This window comes from Hydractinia symbiolongicarpus, chromosome 1 (assembly GCF_029227915.1).
Source record: "Hydractinia symbiolongicarpus strain clone_291-10 chromosome 1, HSymV2.1, whole genome shotgun sequence".
In the NCBI taxonomy this organism is placed as follows: domain Eukaryota; kingdom Metazoa; phylum Cnidaria; class Hydrozoa; order Anthoathecata; family Hydractiniidae; genus Hydractinia; species Hydractinia symbiolongicarpus.
The window spans coordinates 18,524,125-18,550,217 of record NC_079875.1 but is presented as its reverse complement, the minus strand read 5'-3'; the positions used below and the strand labels follow the sequence as shown (position 1 = coordinate 18,550,217).

At 32.1% G+C, this 26,093-nt stretch overlaps 2 protein-coding genes across 3 annotated transcripts; one reads left to right on the top strand and one right to left on the bottom strand.

Moving 5' to 3' along the window:
• The first annotated feature begins 1,632 nt into the window (after positions 1 to 1,632).
• LOC130644914 (semaphorin-1A-like) lies at positions 1,633 to 17,201 on the top strand. Of its 2 annotated transcripts, XM_057450705.1 has the most exons (20): positions 1,633 to 1,772; positions 1,933 to 2,041; positions 2,379 to 2,424; positions 2,605 to 2,658; positions 3,122 to 3,229; positions 3,725 to 3,821; positions 4,686 to 4,814; positions 4,937 to 5,028; positions 5,431 to 5,463; positions 5,687 to 5,798; positions 6,152 to 6,227; positions 6,349 to 6,502; positions 6,582 to 6,715; positions 11,623 to 11,705; positions 11,989 to 12,071; positions 12,381 to 12,416; positions 13,028 to 13,238; positions 13,534 to 13,818; positions 15,174 to 15,251; positions 15,999 to 17,201. In XM_057450705.1, exons 1-20 carry the CDS (start codon positions 1,685 to 1,687, stop codon positions 16,370 to 16,372), a joined length of 2,382 nt encoding a protein of 793 aa, XP_057306688.1. In that variant the 5' UTR covers positions 1,633 to 1,684; the 3' UTR covers positions 16,373 to 17,201. The 2 variants fall into 2 exon arrangements, with proteins under 2 accessions (XP_057306688.1, XP_057306697.1); XM_057450714.1 differs by lacking the exon at positions 15,174 to 15,251 and having other exon boundaries at positions 15,999 to 17,200.
• A 1,423-nt stretch (positions 17,202 to 18,624) lies between these two features.
• Positions 18,625 to 25,442, bottom strand: LOC130644907 (sodium/potassium/calcium exchanger 2-like). Its single transcript, XM_057450694.1, has 7 exons — positions 24,412 to 25,442; positions 23,410 to 23,503; positions 22,327 to 22,853; positions 21,719 to 21,868; positions 20,785 to 20,904; positions 20,303 to 20,439; positions 18,625 to 19,801 (listed from the first exon to the last, which is right to left on the bottom strand). Exons 1-7 carry the CDS (start codon positions 25,345 to 25,347, stop codon positions 19,558 to 19,560), a joined length of 2,208 nt encoding a protein of 735 aa, XP_057306677.1. The 5' UTR covers positions 25,348 to 25,442; the 3' UTR covers positions 18,625 to 19,557.
• Positions 25,443 to 26,093: the final 651 nt, after the last annotated feature.

The following is a 26,093-nucleotide window of genomic DNA, read 5'->3' as shown; positions in this document are numbered from 1 at the left end:
TGTTGACATTTATTTTATCCCAGTTAAGCATAGCTGCAAAATTTATGCCCTTTGCAATTCCACTTATTATCAAGTAGCAAGTTTATCAATAGTTTCGTTATAGAAGAATGGTAAAACATTTTAACAATACAGTCAAGGTTTAAAACAAATTTTCAAAGATATGTTTATGTTACAGATATGCAGAAAGTTACGCTCATAATTAGTTTTGACTCACTTAGTTTTATGCACTCCTAGCCTGTTATTTTTTTTTTAAAAAAGAAAAATTTTTAATAATCATTGGCTTTTGCTTAAAAATTTTCTGTTCATCATTTTGATTTTGCGTGAAATTCTTGTTTGGCATCCTTAAAAAACAGCCAAATATATAATATCTGCAGTTTAAATCTTCAATAGGGGAAATAAGTCAACAACTGCTTTTGGTTTTTCGTGCTTTAGATGCTGGAGGCATTAAATTAGTGGAGGCATTAAATTGACTTAACATTACTAATGTGTTGGTTTTAGAAACAGTATGACTGTTCAAGCTTCTAAGCTTTCATTTTTTTATTTGTTGTTTTTTTAGATCTCTTTAAATCAATTTCCCCTAGTATCCAAAAGGAAAGTATAAATCTCCTGGAAATTTTGAGTTTGTGTACAGGTTTCAGTTTCTTTTGAATTTTTCCCTTAAGTTTTATATAAATCAATTTCAATATCATTTTAAAAAGAGATTTACATTTTATTTTCTCAAAAGAGAATAACGGAACACTTTTAAACCTCACAAGACGAAGGGAGTGACAGTTTATAATAAAGTAACATTTCGCATCTTTGGAAATATCACTGGCTCTCTTTTTTCTTGTTTTTGTGGCTGTATTATGAAATGAAATAATTACAGTATTAGGACTGACAAACATATATTTTTTATGTCTATTTAATTTCTACTTATTCTGCAAATTTTTCCTTTTTGTGTACTTCAGATCCCACAGTTCTGACTCATTCTTGTACACTTTAAATATCTAATGTTTGAATATGCATTGCACATTTTTTAAGAGCAGGTGAAAGTTATGAATAAATCACATTCGTTTGATTTTCTTCAATGGATGGTGTTTATTTATTTATAGGCATGTCTATTTTTTGGATTTTATGTGTTTTATAGATGTTATTAGGGTTAGCATATTTATATCAAACTGTTAAAGATGGTAACAAAGTTTCTAGAAGAAAAAATATTTATTTCAAATCAAATTTTCTTGAATTATAAACAGTTGCTTTTAGTTTCACTCTGTTCATTGTTTTCTCCTTTAAACTTGAAAATCTCTGTTTGTTTTGTAACTTTTGTAATAATACTCCTTATCTTCATTCACAACTTGACACAATGTTCTGCAATATGTCAAATCAAAGAAAAGCAAGTTGGATATTTTGGGTTTAATTATTCCTTTTTTTTTTTGGGGGGGGGGGGGGAATGTTATTCTAACCTATTCCTAATAGATATTACTAGGGTGGATATTTAACCAGATTTAGCCTGCTTGTCTTTTAGCTTTTTAGATTTTCTCATATAAACATTAAAAACTAGCAAGCTATGCTAACTGATGATTGATTTTTGGGTAGTTTTCATAAATGAATGTATTGCTGTACAGCTTGAAATTTTATGTTCTCTACTTTGTGATTTTCACATGCTATTTCATTTAGTCCAAACAAAAAACAAAAACAAATCAGCATGTATATGTATATAGTACTCTTCTTACAATGGTTTCATTTCTCCATGCACGCCAGTGTTGTAGCTGTAAACACGAAAGCCATGAAAGGTATTTTTTGTTATTGTTCTGTGTTTACTTCCCAAATATCTTTACCTTATCCTCAACATTTTTTCTTTTTATATATGAGAACAAACTGGTTCAAAAAATAGTCCCAATACTTGCTGTAAAAATCACTTGATTGAATATGTTTCACTTTGTTTGTTTATAGATCCAAGTGTGTATATTTTCCCACCAAAAGATTCTGAATTTTATAATAAAGTTAAAGATGTAAATATTCTGCTGGATGAAGTTAATGAAAAAGTATACATCAGTGCTGTGTATGTATATGTGTATTTGCATACGCATTTATATCCTTTGAGAATTAAGGCAAATCAACCAAAAAAGAAAATTAAAACAGAAAAGCTGCTGTAAATTTTTTTTTTTTTTACTTCCTACTTTCAATTTTACAATTTCTATATTTAACAAGGATGTGTTTTTGCATGCAGTGTTCAAAAAAATATAATGCCGTGCTGGAGTAATAGTTTTGTTTGCAGACCTCTGTTATTTTCTGAAAATTAAACAGCCTACAAGAAGCCAATTAATTCAGTTAATTCTTGATTTTAGTTGGAAAATTATGTACGACATATTCAGGAAGTTTTGTTTTTCTTTTCTTAGAAATAATTTGTTTAGTCTTTCACTTGATCTCAAGTCAATAGACAAAGTAAGTACTTTTTGAACTTATTTTTATTTGCCGTGTTTGTTTGTCATATTGATGAAACAAATGCAAGTAGTATTTTAAAGTACAAGCTTGCAGAATTACTAGCATGGGTTGGTGGATTAGTGACACCAATTCTAGCAGGTAAACTGTTCATGTGAAATTATGATGATTTTTTTTGTTTAGAGAATAGATTTGTCTCCAACGGAAAAAACAAAATGTAAAAGAGAGGGACCCAAGGTATGTTCAGTGCTGTTTTTTTTTATCCTGTTTTGCTCATCTCAATTTCCATTTTGCTATAACTGAAAGACTTTAAATTTAAATATTCGACATATTCTCATGTGATTTTTTTAAAAAATCTCTCTTTTTTTGGCTCTGAAATTAAAAAAAAGCAGTCCATAGAGAAAGGTATGTATGAGGGCTTCTGATTTTAGGAATTTTTTAGCATTTGGAACCCAGTGGAGGGGTCTAAAAATCTGAACATTGCTAGCATACACTTTTTTTACTTGTGGTTTACCCCTAAGTTAAATTTCTCCTTGGACATTTTAATGTGATTGCAGTTTACATAACATCAACCTGCCATTTTACTTGTTTTTATTTATAATAATGACTCCCAAACTGTTGTCTAAAGATTAAATTGTGCTTGTGAACTTCTTTTTGCACTGTTTATATGTTCACGTGTTGTTGTTGTTTTTTCTTACAGGACATGAATTGTGAAGATAACTATATAAAATCACTTCTATATGATTCGCAAAAAAGATTGTACATATGCGGGACAAATGCATTTTATCCAGAATGTTGGCGGTATCAGGTGAAATTTTTTTTTGACACTTTTAAAGTGAACTGTAAATCTCGTTTGCAAAAAAGCAAACTATTTTAACATAACAAGTTCCTTTTCATCTTCTTTAAGAAATCTTCACATATAACCTAAGTAATGATTTAAGTGTAATTAGAAACTTTATTTCATATGCCCCTTCTTTCAGAAAACGAAACACATTATAAAAAACTTGTCATACAAAGCTTTTTTATCTTATTGTAATTTCATAATTGTATTAAATACACGAGCCTCATATTTCTGTGAACCTAAAACCTTGTAGGCACACACACTTAAATGCCATTTGTACACCTCAATATCAGTTGTATTTGTGCTCAATTTTTCGTGCACATCAAACAAAGTTTAAGTGCTTACCAGGTGCACGCTGGCCAGTGTGTATCTAATTTTTAAAGCTCTGTGATAATGGATTCAATCACAAGCAAGAATTTATTTCAAACTAAATTAAATATGACATGTTTTTTGTGTTTTTAGAGAAATCCTCTACAGATCAACAACAGCCTTACAATAAAGGACGCTTTTAGTCACTGTCCCAGATATAAAAAATACAATGCTCTTACATATTTCTCAGGTATCTCTTATAATATTTACTTTCTTTAAAATAACTAAAATGATGTGTCTCAATTGTTAATCAGCAAATTAGATATTGCAGCGGCAACATGTTGCAGATTAATTTTAAAAAACCTCTAATCTCCTGTAAAAGTAGTTCTGTCTAACTTTATCCTATTTTTAAAATGCATAGAAATGCTACATTTGTAAAGCATTAATTTGTTCTTCATTTGTGGATTTAAAATCTAATTTTTTCGGACAAATATGACAATCACCTCCAATCTTCTCATTTTTTAATAAAAATAATGTTATCTTCTCAAAAAAAGTTGAAAATCAAGTCTTACTCTAGAAAAAGAATGAAAACTCTATAATTTAATGTGAGGAGAAATTTCAGAAGCCATTGTATTGCATTTATAATTTTAAGGCCAAATAACTTGGCAACAGATAAAATAAATGATGTCAGGACCCTCTAGTGTAACTAGGGACCACCTGAGACCATTGTTGGTCAAATTCCATAAAGCTCAACTAATCCACCCATTTCGGGCCTACAGGTGTATGATGTCATACAATGATGTCATATCTTTAAAACCCTGTTATCTCCTTAATAATTCGTTGGAGGCACATGATCTTCAGTGTTCGCAGCTCTATGGGAATACAATTGTACCATGTACTGTTGCAAAACTGTCAAACAAAATGAAATGGAGTATCATTGAATATATGTTTAAAAGTTGCGACTACACAGGTTTTAAATTAAGACAAAACATCTTAGAATACAGTATCATATTTGATGTAGAGGTGCAATAGAAAAAGAAAAAAAGCAATAGAAAAAAGAATTCTTAAATTGTAAAGAATCTTTCTTATACCTGCTGGTTCTTGTTTGTTTCAGGTGATAATGTTTTTGTTGCTACACAGAAAAAACCAAATGAAAAAGGGAGCAGCATATCGAAGGTGAAAACATTTGAGGATGAGACACTGGTTTCAACTGCAAATAGCAGACGCAAACTGTATTTTTTTGGTAATCATAGTTAATTATATAGATTTCATTCAAACTGGATTTTAGTATACTAACATCAGCAATTTGTTACCTGTAATTTGTGTAACTGCACGCATCACAGCAATTATTCATTGTTGTTTTAGGTGCAAGTTTCAAATCTGTGTACTCATTAGATGCTAGTGGTTACATTTATTATTTTTTTCATGAGATTGTGGACATCGACTTAGGGCGTAAGGTAGGTTGTTTTCCACTCTACCAAGTTTGTCTTATATAACTTAACGATACTTTGGTCAACTAATATTAATTCACAATTCTATTGCGTTGCAATCAGTTGTGAAGCTTCTAATTGGTTTTGCACAAAATTATGTCGACTTCTCCTCCATGCTAAACTTCCATTTTCACGTTTATTTTTCAAAACAAACAACCTAAATTTTTTAACCTTTAGCTTATATATTGTTTGTTCATTTCTTATCTTATTTAAATTTATTTTTTGTGTGCTAATACTCTTTTATGAATTTGACTGAAAAATTAGCGACAAACTTTATTTTAAAGTCATTCCTTAACTAATATACAGATCAGCAAGTTAGAATAATGATGTAAACAAAATTATTCTCACTCTGAAGCATGTTGTTTTTAGGTTGTGTACTCGCGGGTTGGAAGAGTTTGCAAGGTATGCATTGTAAATGATTGTAGAGAAACATTTATGCATCTTTTATTATGCTTACAGTAGATTCACTATTTCGAATTCCTAAAAAAAAAAAAGAATACTTTGGAGATAGAAAAGATTCGAGATGAATAGAGAAAAATAGCTCAAAAGTGACACTTCTAAGATGTGTATTCGAAATAGGGTATTCACAGTATTTTTGAAAATAAACCTTTCTTTCCTTATTTAGTATGATAATGGGGAAGATAATCTAAGCCCAGAGAGATTTATAACTTTTTTGAAATCTCCGCTTATATGTTTGAAGAAAGGAGACATTGTGGCATCATACTACGATGTCTTAGGTAAGTGAAAATGATTGAACCACTATAGATTATTGAGATTTTTAGTGGAGAGGTTGTTGTAAATAACTGCAACATAAAATATCACAAAAAATCTGTGAGAAGATAACCGAAATAATTTGTCATAAAATGCAATTTTATATTTTACCGTTTTTTTAAAAAACACTCAAACGCTGATCTGTTACCATGTTACAGTCAAAAACGCTAGCTTTAAACAGCAATAATTTGTGTCACAAAGCTCTAATTATTTTGTGATACAATATGCATTTTTTTTAGCTTTTAACAATTTGCTGTAATTTATATTTCTATGTTTCACCTTTGACACTGTGTTATTTCACCACTGGTGTTTTTTGTAGAAAGCACCTATGTGAGGGATGTGGAGATGAATGGGAAAACAGAAAAATTTGTATATGCAACTTTTTCTTCATCCCTGTATGTATAAATATGTTTGTTTTTTTTCCTTAGTATTCATGTGTTAATAAGATGTACTCACCAATAGACCTGCTTAGACAAAAAATTTCAATTTTATATTCATGTTGTTGCTTTGGTTTAGGAAAGACACTGCAAATACAGCAGTTTGTCGATATCGTGTGTCGGACATTGTTCATGTTTTCGAAACAGGTCGACTAACATATAAAGATCTGAAAACTAAACAGTGGGTTGTTACGCCATTCTCAGCCTTTAAAAATAATGTCTCAAGGCCTGTGGTATGTATGCTACACATAAAACTACTTGCTTTCTTGCTATCCAGTTGTACCACTGACAAAAAATGTTTTTCTATTTTAGTGTGACGGTCCTAAAGAGGCTTCCTTCTCGTCAGATCATGATACAGAAATCTTTAATGCACCAGACCGTTCTCTTATGTATGATATGGTCTTGCCACACGATGGTGAAGCGTTGTACACTATTGATTCAGCCAGGTAGGGGCAAAGAAACGTTCTTCTGTTTTTAAGAAGTCATGAGTAGGAGGGCGAGGGTGGACTAATTGGTTGTTACCAAGTCTTAGCAAAGGCGATATGGACATGTTTAAAAATATGAGGCAGTTTTTTGCCCAATTGTGAACATTTTAGGGTGTATGTTACATAATTATCATTTTAAATATCTTAGTCAATATTGTATCAATTTTAGTCATTCTATCTCTTCAAGGAAGATAAAACTGTAACAATTAGAAATTCCCGTGAAATTTGGGCAATCTGTCAAAGAGAAATAAAAAACAAAAAAAATGATAATAAAGTAACAAACTTTTCTTTTGAAAAATTGAAACTAGTCTAATAAAGTCAAGAAAAATAATGAAAACCGGTTTTCGGACTAATGAAAGTTCCGGTTGTTCTATTATAAATACAACATTTACTTCAAAAACAAAAAAAATGATAATTTTGTAACACTTTGAAAGAAAAAAAGTTACTTTTTTATCAACATTTATCCAAGAAAGCATAAATGTTGAACTTAATTAACTGCTAAAATAACTTTATATGAATTGTCATTTTTCAGAATCTTCAAGGGAAATCTTGTATACCAAAACAAAGATGTGATAATAAAGTAACAAAAATCTCGCCTCATTAGAAATCTCCAAGATCTGTATATGTTACAAAATCATCATTAAAAGCAAAAGTAGATTGCTTTTATTAAGACATATCTCTTCTAATGGATGTCTAACACCCTGCAGTAGGGCACAGAAACAAAAAAGATCATTTCTGAGTTCTTAAAATGACACAGAAATGATAATTTTGTAACAAAAATTTGAATATTGTGTCTTATATTATCTTTTCATTTATTTTTTTTGCTTTGAATCAAAAAGTTTTTCCAAAAGCTAAATCTATATTTAAACAAAGCAATTATCAATTGAGACAAAAGCAGAAACTGATAAATTCAACAACGCAGAAATGATCAGAAAGTAACGAAAAAGATATTCCTGGCAAAGTCCAAAATATTTACTAAGAAATACGAAAAATTTTATAGTTCCTTAGAATTCCCGAAGATCTGTACTTGTTATGAAATTGTCATTAGGAAGCAAAAGTAGATGTCTTTATTCTTTAGTCTTCTTTATTGTGTCTTATATTATCATTTTTGTGCAACCCTCCTTGATATGGCAAAAAATGTTAGGTCTGTGCTTGCTTGTATGTTTTCTTACAAGTATTGCAATGATACAGATCATCTTTTAGAGTGTATTTTTCAACTTTTGATGGTGTTGGTTTTAAACATTTTTTTTGCATGTCTTGTAACTTGTGTTCTAAATTTGAAACTCTCTCTGCAGCCAATATTCTTACAACTATAATTACTCATTTTCTTGTTTAAATAAAAATTATGAGAACTATTATTAACTGTCAAAATACTTTCAAGGCTATTTATCCAACTAGATTTTATTCTGTTGAGGATATTTTTTGCTATAATATCTTATATATTAATTCCCTTGCGTGACTAAAACTGTGAGTCCACGACACGGAAATCACGGGTTACTTTCTTATGACGTGGCTGTACGCTAAAATTTAACTAAAAAGATTAGGGATGTACTTCATAGAAATCGCACATAAGGTGTAAATATATAACCCGCTGCTAATAACGATATAAATATATATACCCTTATGCCAAAAAACTCTATGTTAGCATATATATATAGGTATCGCTACATATGAAACGGTATTAGATATTCACAAAGCATACGGACTGTTAAATGAAGCTCCCAGCATAAAACGGAAATTGTGTTTACGAAAAAGATGGCTGTTCTTTTTGAGTATTCTCTACTCTTTCATTCAAAATAAATCTTTAAAAAAACATTTGAAGAAGAGCATGGTTTTATAAATTAATCATAGCAAGGTTCTGTAAGGTTTTTTCATGTTTTATTTTCAGTTTCGATTATATTATTGTTGCCAGACATGTTTTATAGCTAGCATCATAAAAAGCCAACCACCACTAACAACTAGCTAGCTAGCTAGGAATATATATATATATATATGTAGCCATGTTCTTTATACCTAGCTAAGTCTCCAGTTTATATTTAAGTGACTAGCTATTAGCTGCTGTAGCTAGCTAATGCTAGCTTTAAACTAAAGATTCCCAGTATATATATTCCCACAAAACACATCAAACGTTATTAACCCTGAAAATTTTAAACAATTTTCCTGGGTTTTTTTTGGTTTGCCAAGTTCTTTTCCTCCAAATATTCTGAAAATAAAGTTCAGAAATTACTTATTTTTAAAATGTAAATTTAATTTGTTTCAAATTGTGGGCAAAAACCTTAATCAGCATGCTAAAAGAACTGACTTTTCTTAATTTAGAATTACTAAACACAACCATTTTCTTACATTTAGTGTAAACTTTTGTGCGTATGGCTTATATTTAATACACCAAAAGAGCTACTTTGTTGATTTCAATTTTATACTCTTTGTAAGCTATTTTTTTCTTCTTTTTGACATTTCTGTTTTACCACTCAATTTTTACATTTTATAAGTTATTTGGAACAGAATGGTATGAAATAGACCAAAATACCTGATCTTAGTTGTTTTTAATTTACAGGCTGTGTCTGTGAAACTTTAAGGGGAACATTTGGTGGAAGACAATGGCATGACATATACTGATAGAACTGTTTTTTGTTGTGTTAGATGTTATATCTGAACCTTTTTGACATTTTATGTTAATTTTGCGAGGAAGGACCATATATATATATACACAGAAGAAGAATTCAATTTTACACCTTGCAAGCTTTGTATAAATTCTTACTGGGGAGGACTCCGTGCAATATATCGAAATGACTGATCCTTCTCGATTTAAATTTGATGTGTTCTAAATCGTATATAGTTTTGGAAATTTTGTGTAAGATTTAATGGGTAAGGGCTAGATGCAATATGTCGAAAAAACTTTTTTTGTTGAATCAGAAGCACTCCCTACAACCATTCTTTTTTTTACAGTTTGTGAAGCTTTTGTGAGGAAATAGTGTATGCAATATTATCGAAATAACTGATTTTTGTTGCAAACTGTTTTTCTTTGGCATTTTGGATTAAAATATTGTTTTAGAGGGCATATGCAGTAGATATATGTACTGAAATAGTTAAATTTTGCAAACTTTGATTTTGTTGTTACCTCTCATTTTTTACATTTTGATTAAACTTTTGTGGGAGACCGTCGGTATGCGAAGGACCAAAATAAGAGATTTTAGTATTATTTAGAATTTGTATTTTGTGTTGCAAAATTGGTGCAAAAATTGACATAAAATGAACTTATATATAGAATGATTGCTGTTGTTTAACATGACTCATTATGACTTATATATATATTTTATGAAAATTTGTGACAGAATATTATGTGAGATTTGAAATTTTGTTTACTTTATTGATGGTAAAACAGCATGCAAATTGCTAAAAGGACTTTATTAATTTTAGATTTAAACACCGTTTTTTTGTTGGCATTTTGTCTAAAGTTTGGTGAGGAAGGACTAAATGCAATATATCAAATAATGTTTTATTGCATTATTTGTCCTTGCAAATCCCTTTTTTTACACCTTAGATAAAAAATTCTGTCAGAGGCACAATTTATTGTTTATTATTAATTTATTGTTTCACACTGTGTGTCAACCTTTGGCAGGGTTTGCAATAAACTAACTGATTTTAACATATACAATGAGAGAGATTTGTGTTTGACATTGATCAGCTTTTTTGTATATATGTGGCGTTTTAAGTGATTTAAATTTTATGGGTGAGATGTATGTTGAAATGCTTTTGGAAACTTCTTTCCGAATAATTTTCGCATTTGTCAGATGGTCAGAGCAAGTAATTTTAGTAGATTTAGATTTTAAATGTCACATAAATACTGCAGTTGTTGAAAACCTTTAATTTTTTTGGTCATTTATATAATAATGCAGATGTAAGATGCGCACTGCTGTATTGTTTGTTTTTTGATGGACATATATCTGCTACATAAATTAAATGGAATACAGTGGATTCTTTCACGGGAAACAGCTAGTCATATAATAAATACTTTCACAAAACTAATTTAACGATCCAGATGGTAAGTCCTAACCAAAACTAGATGTCTCTTATTACCTAAATAATATAAAAATTTATACAGAATACTACTATCAATGTTATATAAACACAGTAGTAACTTCAAGATCATCAGCACAATGTCTTTTTTTATGAGAAAAATTTACTAAATGTTCTATTAACATTATATCCTGTGCAATGGCTTCTTTTCAAATACAATGCTATGGTTTCTCTTAAAAATCAAATCTCCATTATCAGATATACTATATTTCTGCTTACTGTTATAAACTTTGTCACATCTTCCTTTCAAGTGTTTATAAAAAATAAATATTATTCTATTCTTTTAGCTAAGTGTTTCCAGTTTAAGTATAAATCTTATCTGCATTGCACTGCTGACGTCAGCAAAACATCTAAAATAACTTCCTTTTTATTGACCTTTTGCGTAAGTGGATTTTTCCACGGGCTTTATCGACTAGTTTTATGATAAAAAGATGTTTTTTCTGATTTTAGCAATGTTCACATTGCTTCCTCATATTTTTGAACATGTCCATATATGGGATTACAAATGAAACATAACTCAGATTTATCATTCTATTAAAATGACGTCATTTATGATTCAATTTTATTTGCCATATTCTATTGTTATGTCAAGTTTTACGATCAATATCTGCAGAAAAACGAGACTTATTTGTGAAATAAGAGACGTTCTTGCAATGTTATTTTTACCCCAGTCACTAAACTTGCACCTTCCACCAACTTCCACCCTCAGTGCTGTACAATAAATGCGAAAAACATGGTGTCAATGGGTTTTAAAAATTATGGTTACATAAAAAAGTATCTTTTACGCGCAGGTTGACGGCGATCGTGGTGGATGATTTTCATTTGGAAGCAAATAAAACTGGTTCTGGATTGCATGTAGCCTTTGCTGGCACATGTGAGTGTTTCTTCTTTTTTATTTAAATATTTATGATACAATTGTAGAGGATCTGCACTGAGGTCAATATGTCATGCCTTCTTTTTTTCTCCAGGTTTTCTAAAAAAAAACACATGCACATGTGGTAACTAGATCAATTTTTCAGCCCATGGTGTGCAATGAAATGTATTGCCATGTTATCTGTTCTCAGAAAGACAAAAAACACAAATTTGGAAAAACATGGCCATCTGGTGAAACACTTGTTCAAACGTTTTAGGTTATTTTTAATTTTGTTTGTCCATAGCGAATGGTCATGTACACAAATTGACTATAAACAATACTGGTCAAGTCGAGGTTAACGCAGTGAAACAAACACAGCCCTTTCAGGTTGGTTGGTGATTTTTTTTACAGTTACACTAGCATTTACTTGTTTAGGTTTAATTTATCTTGACATGCTTCTGAGTAAATAAAGAAAGCGTCGTGACAATTCACGAACTTCAAAAGCGGTAAATGGTAATTCGGTAAATTCTTAAAAAAAGTTAAAGTAATTCTTCTGTCATATATATTTTGTTTCCATGTTGGTGCACTGCAACATTTTGCAGAATTCACTTTAGTATTTAAATTTCTTCAGACACTTACGCAAGAGATTGCTTTGAACGATGTACGCTTTAAATGTTTAAAACAATCTTCATTTAGACTTCAGGTCCAATAAAAGTGATGAAATTATACAAAGTAAGTGCTGCATTTTTTACATTTCCTTCAGTTAAAATGTCACTCAAGCGAGAACGAGATGGGTGTAATCACAAAAAAACTTGCACTAATTAATTTACTATAACGCCAAGAAATCTACAACCCTGGACACAATATTTGTGGTAAAAATTGTTTTTCGGCTTTTTTCACAATGGCGAAACACAGTTAACAGTACCGTAGACTAAGTAAACAATGTCGAAGAATACGCAAGCCTAGCAATCCGCCCCACGGCCCAGAAAGTCCAAAGAAATTGGAAATTAGGGGCAATTCTTTTAAAATCTTGTGCATATTCTGATTAACGTAGAAAAGCGATTAGATCAATCAATAACATATACTGGGCTCCCTGTGAAACGTGTTAAGAAAAGACTGGGAACAAATATGACAAGTTTTTTTACAACTGAATAAATCTAACAGCGTTTAAAAGGTGTAAAAATGGGAGTTGTGTTAATTATAAAAGAAAAGTTAAAATTTCAATCGTTTTGTAGAAGAAACTTCGTTTCTGTGGTTATTCAACATCTCAACGTTTGATTGGTGCATTTGTTGTCTTGGTCTACATTTCTTAACTTTATTATCATCCATATCATCCACTTTAGAATATGGTTTACGCCGCTGGAGATTCTGGAGTGGCTGCGTTTCCAGTTCACCACTGCGAAAGTTATTGGCTTTGTAAAGACTGCGTACAGATCAAGGATCCGTACTGTGCTTGGAGCATGAAGGAAAACAGGTGTATGGAAGCAACGAAACTTGATCCTTTAGAGAGAATACAGGATTTAAGGAGTGGAAACGCAATTCGATGTCCGAAAGGTGCTTTTTATAAGTAGCTTGTCACATTAGTGTCATTACACATAACATTAATTTATTTTAATTAGCGACATATTTTTTGTCGACTTGTGTTCCAACTTTTTTTCACTTCAGTTTTTTGTGTGTCTGAACATAGGAACACTTAGCATCTCAGTTTATATTGCGAGTATTTAAATTCTCTTTTTTTTTTACGAGTAAAAAAACTGGCTTTCTGAATGTTTAGTGGTAGAAATCAAAAACTGGCTTTCTGAATGTTTAGTGGTAGAAATCTGATTCGATATGTACATAATGTATTTAGTGCAAAAAGATTTCAAATGCACGGCTACCGTTGAGAATGTCACATTTGGCATGAGTGCACTCCTCGAATGCAACCCCATTGCTGACACCAACACTGGTGAATTACCAACCATCAATGGCTGGTCCCGAAGCGGCGTCCGTGTATACGACGGCGATATGTACAAGCTGATGGACAACAACAAGAAGCTTTTGATTACGCAGTTTACCGAATCGTATGTTGGGACGTATTCCTGCATCGTTCAAGTCAAAGACTCGCAGTCAAAATCTTGTTCGTTAGAATTGCAAGGTAAGTCCGTTTTAAAGCTCCAATTCTTTAATTCACTGCAAACTAACTAGGCGTATAATCCACACCAATTATAGGACGACGATGTTTGAAACAGCCATTGTAGCGAACACGCGCTCTCTAATTTTGTCTCCATTTAATTTTCATATCACCGAACGAGTTATCACTTACCACAATGGAAAGTCGATTTAAAAACTCGTCACAATAATTTTGAGACAAGTATTATAGAGAAAGTTCATTTTTTTGCACATAAGTCGTGCTAAAGACCGTCTACTGGAAATTCAACCTAAATTCAACACAAATTGTTTTAAATATTTGTTCGAGTCTTTTCATTAATTAACGACCAAAGTTTGTAGAAGCTGAATTTTTCGACCTTTCTTTTTATATATTTGCACCGACGTATATAACAAGCTCTATAATCAGCTAATAAAGTCTGATTTTTTAGCACCAATCCAAAAAAATATAGGTTTTATTGTTTCTTGAAAGAAAATGGAAAAAAAAAACGTTTTTGTCAATAATTGTTCTGAGTGGCGTAAATGTTCATACTCTTTCTAATTCACGTCAACACTTACTAATTGCCGAGTGCTGACGTGTCAACAAAAGTTTTTGGTTCACATCGGCACAGCTGTTTTGTTTTTTAAGTTTGATGTAGCTTTCACTTATATTATGTCGTGCGATCGCAAAACAAAATATAAATTGCAGATTAATGGGTGAAATGCCATTTTTGTCTTGTTTGAGAACTTGTGAAAATAATCGTGATAAATCCTGAACACGGTTATTTTGTGATAAAAATGATGCAGTTTAAAGCAGAAGTTTGTTTCATATAAGCCAGATCGAGCTCGTAGAGTAAGTAGAAAAAGAAGTGTTTAGCATATGAATGGACATATAAATGTGAGGGAGAGTGTATAAATAGGTCATGCATGTACAGCACTCCATCGCATGTCACCGCGCGTTTTTTTTTTTTTTGCACTACAAACTAACTTTCTTTAGCACAAAACATGACATACTAACCAGTAAAATCGAATGTCATCGAATTAAAAAATTTCCCTGTTGTTAATTTACAGGAAAATGCCACTTGCAAATTTTAACATCTCAAACTTGTTTTAATCGGCGTAATGCTGAGGGTTCAACTTGCTCTAAAGATTTGCACGAAACCGGCTTTCCGTGTAACTAAACCATTTTGCACACGAAACTAAACAACGGAGAAATTTAGAACCAAGAAATTACGGTTCTCAACGTTCTGCTATTTTAAGTGGACTCCGGTTTTTGAGTCGGATTGAAAAACTGTTACATATTTTATTTCACTTCCCTTGTGTTTTGTCTAAAGAAAGTTTTGTTTTTATTTTGTTTACTTACAGCACCAACCACTAAACGACCACTCGTAACCACCAAAGTAACCGAGCGAGGACCACACGTAACAAATGTAACTCGACGAGGTAAATAAGTGTAAATAAATAAATTTAACTACAAGTGTTCGCTCATCAACATGTAAATGATGTTTCTCGCAATCTTGAATTTACGGTGGTAAATTTTTGTGTTAAGTTTTAAACAAGACTTTTCTATCACATATAGCAACAGCGCTTCTCTAAAAAAATTCTTATCAGTGTAGTGGCATGTTGCAGCCAATGTTTCAACAGGAACCTCCCTGAGTTCAAAAACAGAAACCTGTCTAAATCAACAATTTGCCACTGATATATTCAAGATTGTTTTTGTGTAAATTTGTTAGTCCAAACTGCGATATATCTAATATTTAAAATCCTCTAATTTTTTCTTCTTTTTTTTTACAATGACAGATCATAATTTTTTACTTATTCATTCATTTGTTCGTTTATTCATTCCCACATTCCCACATTTAGTTGTTTTTACTACAATTTTTTTCACGTGGGGTTTCATTTATTGTTTTTAATTATTTTTGTATTAAAATGTACTACTTTAATTTCCCTATTAACATGTGCTTTTTTTCCAAATAATATTTCAACAACCTCCCTAATAATACTTGCGGTAAATAGATCTGTTTTGCGAGTGGCCACAATACTTTTTTTTGTCGAAAAGTAAGCCTTGCAGAGAAGATATCCACGCAACAAAGAATTCGAAATGTCATTTCATATCGTTATGTTGTTTTGCCGAATATGTCGTTGCTGAGTATGCCGTAAATATAATAAATTCGAATTTTTATTTTTTAGCGAACACGACAACTAATCGTCCAGCCATACCATACACAGGTTCGGGAGGAAAATCATATTTTAAGGAATTTGTCGCCATGGCTGTTTTATTCGCCATCGTTTTGCTTCTCGCTTTTTTGCTGTTTTGCGTGGTGTTGGCAATGAGGCAGCATAATGATAGCGAGGTGGATGGAGAGACGGCGAACGGTAAAGCGAACGGCCATTTCTCGATCATATCGTTCACGAAGAGCTACCAAATTAGAAAAAGACAGAACTCGGCGAACAAGGAACTGATTAAAAAGAAAAATAAAGATCGGGTGTATCAGCCGACGACTTTAGAAATGACGGATAAAAGGGTCGAAAATGACGACGAAGACGACGTCGAATTTAGGTAATAGGTGAATCGATAAGTAGAAAATATGGAATCGATAATCCCAACCTTACGGCAAAATGCAAGATTAGTCGTTCCATAAGACGTCGTTTTCACGCTGGTTAATCCCTTCTGTCGAAAAGATGTCATATATTATCCAGCCGCAAGGTTGTTTTAAATCATGACTTATACATACACACAACCAAAAACTAATAACATAGACATCATTGCATCAGGATTCATATTTTTATTCATTTCTAAAAGAGAGAGAGTATTACCCTTTTTTATTATTTTTTTAAACCACCATAAACGGTGGTTTACCAAGACAATAAAGTACTCGTTTGTCTTATTTAGTCCAAACGTTATTATTTGGGTTATTGAGACAATGTATAAAAATGTTTTTTTATTTACAGAAAGTTTTGAAAACGTTTCGTGGCTGCCGAACTTTAACGTTGTTTTTGCGTTTTGTTTTGCTTGCTAAACCAGTTTTTTATTGTGTTTACTCAATTGGACTACGTGTCTTCTTTATATTGCGCATTAGACCTTATTTTGTTTTCACTGAAATTAAACTTCACAAAATTAATTCGTCATACTATTTCGTACAGAGACTTGAAGAAGGTTTAAGAGTTTTATTTGTGTTCTAATAACAGATTTTTAGTGACTGTGTATATTATATATGTAGAAAAGAAATTAAATAACAGTAGAAAAGAAGAAGTGTGTTTCATCTGATCCGTCCTACCAGTGATGTTTTCAACTTTTCATCAACAAAAAGAAATTCCTAAAATAGATTTTTACTTTTTAAGGGTTTTGGGAAGAAAACTGGGCGAAAGTTTGGATTTTAGGACTGAAGTAAAAGCAAAAAATTTACATTTAGTTTCTTGTTTGTTTCTTTATATATAATAAAAGCAGGCTGGGGTACTTATTCGGGCTCAAAATATCTTAAGGTATGCCTATCTTTAAAAGCAAATATGTCCTTCAAAAAAAGGTTCAAAAGCGATGTTGACGATTTTAGAAAGGGAAGTTTCTTTCCGATGGGTGTACTTTGAGTGTGCGCGAATAAATATGCGCATTGAGAATTGTCAATTTTTTAGTACGCCGCTTATGTAGTAATATAGTAAAAGTAGTAAATTTTTCTCGGCTCAAAACAACATACGTTTTGTCCCATTTTTTTATCGTTCTCCAAGCGATGATCTTCGAAGATATCAATAAAATTACAAACGTAACCATGGATTTCAGGAACTGCGAAATAAATTTTTTTACCGATTTTTCTTCTTGTCAGGAAGATGTGACAAAAAGCAAAACTTATCAAGCGTGACATTTTAAACATGCATAATAAAATATCAACCAAGTTCACGGACACGATAATACGCGCATGTGCAGTGAACACATATAACTGATATAGCACATGAATATAGCACATGAATATTTTGTAGGTGTTACTTGGTCCTGCTTGCGCACATTTTCTTTGTTTTGAACTTTTTCCTGCATATATGCCCGATCGCAGATACACAAAAAATATTCGTCCACCAAATATCTGACCCTTCTAGAGTCGTTAAAATTTTCTCGTGTCATTTTACAAAACATATATAATATTTTTAAATCACATATTTCAATGTGAGACGTAGTAAAGCGTATTATAACGAAATCCAAAATGATTAGCTAGAAAGTTCCTACCGTAAAATCGAAATATCGATTTACACGTAAGCAACCTATATCCAACCTCGATACCAGGATTTTTTTTTGTCTTATCAAAAAGAGAGAAACAGCCCTAGGATCGAAGTTACGCTTTTTCCTCTATATTTTCAGTTTTTCTTGAGAATTTGCCTATTTCAATAATCAGAAAATGAAAACTGTATGTTTCTGTATAACACAGATTTTTATCTATACATCTCTTGTATACATCAACTAATTTATCGATTATTCCGATACAAAAATATGATGTTTCAGAACAAGTTTTGACAAAACAGGCTATATAAAAGTGCAAAGTGCAAAATATTCTTAGACACCACTGCGCTAAATGTTTTAAATAGTACTGAACCTCAGTTAGAGGATGTAATAATGTGGTTGTGAGACAAAGAGTTTCAGATGCAGATTCCATTATCTATGTGTATATTATACGCGATAGTACTCTACTTCAAGAAATCATCAAAATTAGCATCTTTCTTGTTATTTTACTCTGATAGTCAAGAGCACTTTGTATTTTTAAATCAGATCTCAAGTACTTTGGAACTTACTGGAAAGAAATTTGTATCTCTTTAAAATGAGCAGTTTCTCTATTTTACATTTTTTTCTTTTCATCTCAAATTATCACGAACATTTTAAGCCAGGGGGGACAGCTAAAATAGTTCGACTTAGTAAATGCTCTATATATCTGAGGTCAATATTTAAAAATAGTTTGAGTTACTGTTCGAATTATTATCGGGGTTTATATATACTGCACGCATGCGCTGGATAACGCTGACCTAACCTCGTTTCAAGAGGTTCTATTTGCATTTTTTAATATGAACTTTGGGAGCTAGTTTAAAAGAGTCATTAGTTTGTGTTGTTTTTTTTATGCGTTTTGAGGGAAGGAAATTTGCTCTTGTGTAAGGTTAATGGAAAAAATAGAAAATAAACAAAAAATTATGACATTCGACATATTTTTTTTAAATATATATACTGTAAAATAAATAAATAAATAAATAAATTGAAAGTTCATTCCACTTTTTTGTCACGTATCAGAAATTATTGACATCCGTGGTTATACATACAAGGCCTAAAAAATTATTTACAAACGACTGAACAAAACATTTTAAAAATTATCAGCAAGTTAGCGTGCATACTATAAAAATTTGACTGCCATTTTCATTCACTATATTCGATATTTTAATCTGAAAGGCTATTATTTTGAAGACAAGGTGCAAAAAGGGTGGTGCTAGGGCGTTTTCCTATGAGAGTTTGTAATTTTATGCTTGTTTTGTTTTTTTTTTACTTTTTTATGTCGTAATATATACTTTTTTTTTCTGAAAGGAAAAAATAGTAATAATGATAGTAATAGCATTTGATTGGCTAACAATTCCTGTTTCTGACAGCGTAGAAATTTAAATTGGTTTTCTACAGATAAATAGAAACAAAACACCTTTTTAAAAAGTTTCAAGAGCAGGTTAGCTGGAAATGCAGATGCGTGAATAGTCTAACTATGGCATTATTATTGTATCTTCATGCAAACATTTATAGAAAGCATGACCATACCTCGAGTTGTATAAGCAGAGTAACAGTGATAAAAACCACATATAAAAGAAACATGGTTGCACCCAACAATTTCGTCATTTTCCACTTACTGAGAGCAATGGTTGCTACAACCGACAATAACATGATAAAAAGCAAAATGGTGGAACAAAACAAACCATCGCTTTTCACATTGACAGCGGCGGCGCCATTTATAAGACTATGGATTAACCATGGCAACGGCAATCTAAGAACACATTTTTATTTAAATATTATAAGCTTTTTATCGTCAATCCGACGTTTAGATGTTAACCTCAGCTTCCCCTTTCCCCTAACCTAAACGTAAAACTAAAAATATATCATAGTTTAGTATCCGTTAATGCATCCGCACGTGCGCTTCTACAAAACCTGTAGTTTAAAATACACGTTTTTTAAAAAATATTGAAACTTAAAATGTTTTAAAAATTAAGAATATCTTAAAAGTATGAATAATACTCGTTGATCTCGAATTTTGTTTTTCATTTATCTATTTTATAATTCATCTTCACAGCCTAAACGCCAAAATATTTAACACCCTTCCTCTCCATCGCCCGTAACCACTTTTCACTTTTCAAATCACTCTTGCTAAATTGACAACATCTTTTTTAAATAGGTTTGTAAAATCTTCATAGAATTTGTCGCCAAACACGAGACGCGAAATAAGTACAAACTAGGAGAGAGAAAAAATAATGTTTCAGTACAAACTTACCCTACGGTGACATCAAAAATATTACTTCCTATCGAACTCGACACAGCCATGTCGCCTAAGCCTTGACGGGCTACCACCACACTGGTAATAAGATCAGGTATACTTGTACCAGCCGCTAAAAACGTTAATCCCATTACCTGCACATAAACACAGAGAAAGTTATCCTTTTTTATCCTTTTTTAGTCAATCATACAACATTCTTCACACATGGTTGCTCTGAGAAAATTCTGAGTTCAAATCTTAATATAAGTTTTTTATTAGCAATATTTGAGATGTTTGAATATGAATTGAATATGAGGTTTTGGGTTTTAACGTGCCAGAAAAATTGTTGAAACCATAGAGTTTCGAATTAGACAGTATATTTAACTTCACACGTGTTATGAAAGGCAATCACGAAAAATGGGACAAATTAAATTTTTCAGTAAAAATAAAAAAAAAAATACAAAGAATTATTTAAAAAGATTCAGTATTTGGCGCCTCACCTCGTCCGGTATACCTAATGTCTTTCCAACTTCTGCTGCCCACCATACCATGAGATAAGTGAAACCGCCTATCCATAAGATGCTGCCTAAGAACGTGATCGGAAATAATTTCCAAAGTTTCTAAAAATGAATTAATTATGTTGGACTAGAATTTGCTAAATCATCTGGTAATTAAAAGTGCACCACCGTAAATAATTACCTTATTCCATGAAATTAACGAGTCATGAAATTAACTCGGTGTTTAAAAATTCGCGTTAATTTAATGACCGTTAATTAAAATACTGGTAATTTGGTGACTTTTTTTATAATATATTAAAGTCTAAAAAACATAAAAATACAATTTTTTTACAAATTTTTTACTATTTCCTTCTCATCAGACGAAAGCTCAGCGGCGTTCACATTTTCAGAGATCTGTCTTAGAACAGCTTTTGCATAGCCATATATTTTGTATAATCTTAATACTCTAAGTGGAAAACTAACTAAAAGCGCTTTTCTCATATTTTAAAAATTTTAACTTCTTTTTAACAATATTTTTCAAAACACCGAAAACCTTTACTTCGATTTCCATACCGATTTGTATTAGACGAGATTGCTTTATTACCGTGAATTCGACTTTTGCCGTAATTTTTGTTTCGCGTTATATCGCATATTCTCAAATTCGCGTTATATAAATGCATTTTTGAAAACAATCGTGTTCAACTGCGTTAATGTCATGACCGTTGATTTAATTCGCGTTAATTTCTTGACTCGTTAATTTCATGGAATAAAGTAGTCAACCTTTCGGGGCTTTTTTGGAGGGTGGGAGGGAGGGTTATTTAAAAGACAGGGGTTTGTTAGAAGGGGAGGTAACTGAGGTGTAATCGAGTATTGATAGTACAGAGCTCGTGTCGATACTGTTTTAACTTATTAACTAATCAAAAAAATTTAGACTCACCGGTCGACGGACATCCGGTAAAGTGACAATTAACAAGAACATTAGTGGAGCTTTGATGACGTAAAATAGCCGAGCAAAGAATGTATCTGGCCATGATATATCAACAGGTCCTTCTTCTTCATCATCACCTTCTTTGACGACTTCTCTCTCCTGCAAGTGTAAATTAAACGATTTTTATTTATCGGCCCGCTCTTCTCCCTTGTGTTTTTCATGTATGATAAACATCATGATAAAAAATATATAAGAATTTCTGCAGTAGTATCGTTAAAAGCTAATTAAGAACAATTGAACGTTGGACTGTCTTAAAAAATAAGAAAACCAGGTTCCATTTTGAATTTCTTAGTATAACAAAGTATGGTGTTCCTTTGTAAGATAGCTTCTATGTTTACTATAGACGGAAAAAACTTTTTTGCTATGTGAACCTTTGAGGAGGAGTATGAGGAAGAATTGATAAAAGTACCATGACATGCTGCAGATAAAAGTAATACGGCACGTCCATTCACTTGCATTTTCAGCAAAAACAGATGTTGGAACCTTACGTTCTTGAAAGTTCTTGTACACGTGTTATGTACAATTAAATGTACCTTTCCTAATAAAAAATTTCCTACCTCCACATTCAAAACATCAAATTGTTGCGCAGGTGCTAAGCCTCTGTGGCTTCTTAGACTTGCTCTGGATGAGGAACGAGAAATCTCTCTCGTAGAGAATTTTACATTCTCACGTAAGCTCAAATCAGACTCCATACCATCCATGCCCTCGTTATTCTCATTTGTTTCCAGTGATGGAAAGTTCATCCTATTGTCTAACTTATTTTCTTTACCCCCACCCTCATCCACAGGCGCACTTTCACGGGGAACATTCATAGCATCGAGTTCTTTCAGCATTTGATTTGCGTCCTCGATTGTATCGCTACGTGTTAAATTATCCCTTTCCATGCTCGAGTCCTCATAATCGAACGAGCTTCGATTTTTTAATTCGCCATAGCTTTCTTTTTGTGTAGCTGAATTTACTTTAATTAAATTCGAGTTTTTATCAATTGATATCGATTCACGAGATGATTGATCGCTAGTTTCTTTAGTCGTGAATGAACTGTCGCAATGATCGCGAAACTGGCTTAGTTTGCGTTCAACAGTTTCTGCAATGCAAAAAACGAATCCAATTACATTAGGTAGGGCAACAAATTTATATAGAAACTTTTACATGTTTGGCATTTATAAAGGAGTTTCCATTTGGTTGGATTTTTCACTAGGGCAAAAGCTAAAGGTAATATGACAGCTGCTGTAAACAGAAGATTGTTTTTTTAATTCTATAAGCTTACTTTAAAAAAAAAGAACAAGAAAAAAAGAATATTCATAATTTAAAGCTTATATCAATCAGCAGCTGGTGATAAAGCATCGTATCTTGCCAAATTACGTGATAGCTTAAAGTATTCTAACATCATTAGCTAGCTGCTAAAGAAAAAAACAACGCCTGTAAAAGTAGACTGGTTTAAACTTTGCCGCTGAACTCGAGAGCTGCTCTTCGAACACAAAAAAATCTCTCACGCAGGGAAGATATTATCAAATTGCGCATGCGCTAACTAAAAACTCTTACGCCTTTTGCGCTATTAAGAAAATTCAAATAAATGAAAACGAGCCTTCCGTGTGTGACCACGTCAAATATTTGTATCGCACACAAAAAATCGAAAGTACCTTCTGCAATAGGATCCAATGTATGAATAACTAACTGCAAAGCTCCGTGTCGAAACGCGCTTTCTTCTAAGTTATTCGACAGAGCAAATAAAATCTAAAACATTAGAATAAAAAAAAAACCTTTTAATGTTAAATCCAGTGCAGTTTGCATTTGAAAAAAATGTCAATGTCAAAACGCTCTTAGAGTATTTGGGAGTTCCAAAATTTTAAACCATACTTTGCTTACGTCAGCATGTCCTGTTTTCCCGAATTTTCAGTCGCTCGTGTGGCGTGTTTTTTTTTTTGTCTATAATATGCATGTTTGTAACATTGTCGAAAAACGACAATTGTGTCATGACACTCCTAATTTCAGGATGTGAAACGCAGGGTTGTCAACTGGGAAAGTTTATATCGACATAAAAACAAAATAATTCTATGGATTGATAGAATGATACCTACCTTCAACCGATTTGAGTTAAGTGACTTTTATGAGGAAGTATTAGTGAAAGTTTTTAAGGAATTTTCAAAGTTGAACAACTTGAATCTAAAGTTCAAGTTACTGTAGATTCAAGTTGTTAATATAGAGATTATACTATATTTTTGAATTTGGTTGTTTCTTGGCCATTTTTATAAACAAATCAAAAAACAGCGCAAAACAACAATTAAAACTTGGATAAAAGTGAATGGCTTTTCTAATTTGAACGACAAACTTTGTCATATTAATATAGTGCAAGATCTGTGTGACCAGTCTGTCTCACTTCAGTATAATAACGTAAGTGGAAATCGCAAACATTCTAAGCTCTAAAATGACGACTAAAATATTTTCTGTCCAGCATAATTAAATGGGAAGTAAATTTTAATTATCAGTATTAATTAGTAAAAAGGGGGCAACGAAATTTTTTGTTATAAACGAAATGAAACATCACTTAAGCAGGTTAAGCCTAATTTGCATTCCTCGACCCTTCACCGTCGCCGCGGCCCACGCAACCTATTTGAATAAGTAAACATGAAAATAATACTTACTTCTTTATGTTTCTCTTGTAAAGGTGTGATGATGGAAGTTTTTTTCGTTTTCTTTTTTTGAACCTTACTTTTCACATACCTTTCTATGCGCTCGTTAAATACCATAAACGTAACATACGCAATGTAAACAGAGAACAACACCAGTGCTTCCCACCACTCGATGAAAGTATCATAAAAAAACGATATAAGTATAACTAAAGCCAATATGTAAAACAAACTGTCTCTAAGCAGCGGCCACCATGTTAATTCAAGCAGAACTTTGCTAAAAATAGCGCACATTCCAATAACAAACAGTATATTAAACACAGCGCTACCAACGATGGTTCCAAACCCTACATTAGACTTCGAAATAAATACTCCGATCACGGATATAAACAACTCCGGTGCACTTCCACCAGCTGCCATAAATGTGGCACCCGCCACGTCATCGGAAATGTTTGCTATTTTTGATATAAGATGCAGCGCAGGCACGAAAAACTCATCGCATACGAGAGCTAACGCAAGGAACATGTAACATATCCCAATAACATGAAGCACGATGGCACCATCTTTTTTTTCTTGCGCTGTGAATATATCCTCTGGGTAATTTTCATCGACGGTATCTGTTACCTCTGAAGTATTCAGAAGTGTCCTTGATCGGTACAACTCACTGGATGCACGGTAAACGAACGGAACACGAAAGGCTGTATGTGCAGTTTTAACTTTTGATGTTTGCACAAGTTTAGCTTTTTTTTCTGTTTTTAATTTTTTACCTGCCTCGCTTGATATACCATACACATTCTCATTGGTTTTCCGGTAAAGCTTTAAATTAAGTTTGTCATTAATGGTAGTGTATACCACAACGCCGCTTAAAACGGCAATAAATACGACGACATTTAACACGAGTCGCAATTGAGAATGCGTCGCCTTCATCCGTCTGTCGTAACATATTCGCATAACGACTTTCACGTTAGTTTAAAATTGTTATTTCTATCTAACATCTCAAAGTTGAACTGAAAAAAAAAATATAAACCTTTCATGAAGAAGGAGAAGTGAAGCATAAACTTCAGTTTTAACCAAACCAAAAAAGCAAATTAGTAAACCTAGAAGTGCAAGTTTATTAACATACTTATAAAATTTTAATATAACAAAGTTTTAAAGCAACAGGAAAATGACAAGACAAGCTAACAAAACAAGTACAGAAGTAAGTAATAGATCAAGAAAATATATATATTCATAGAGAATTTATAATTTGTTAAAATCAATTTTTTGTTTTCACCAAAAATACAGGTCATGTACGGTCGAAAAATAATAAGAATAAGCTTTCGGACATAAAGAAAACATTAGTCATACTTTCTCAAGTTATTTTTCTTTCAGGAAAATAGGTACCCCAAGAATTTCTCTTATATGTCTCGGGCACACCAAATTACACTAGCACGTAGTTTAAATTTTCTTGTCTAAATAGTATGTAAAGATGTAAAACAGCTGTTAAATAATGACGTAACAGCTTTCAAAGTGCACAGTCCTATTCTCACTTGTATGTTAAAATTGATATTTGTTCATGTCAAATAGTCAAAAGACATTTCAACAACCTCGTCCACATAAGTCTTTTTCCAAAACACAAGTCTAGGAAGCAAGTTTGCTCTATTGTCTCCGCATGTAACAGCAACCTCTAGTCTTATATGCATGTAACAGCAACCTCT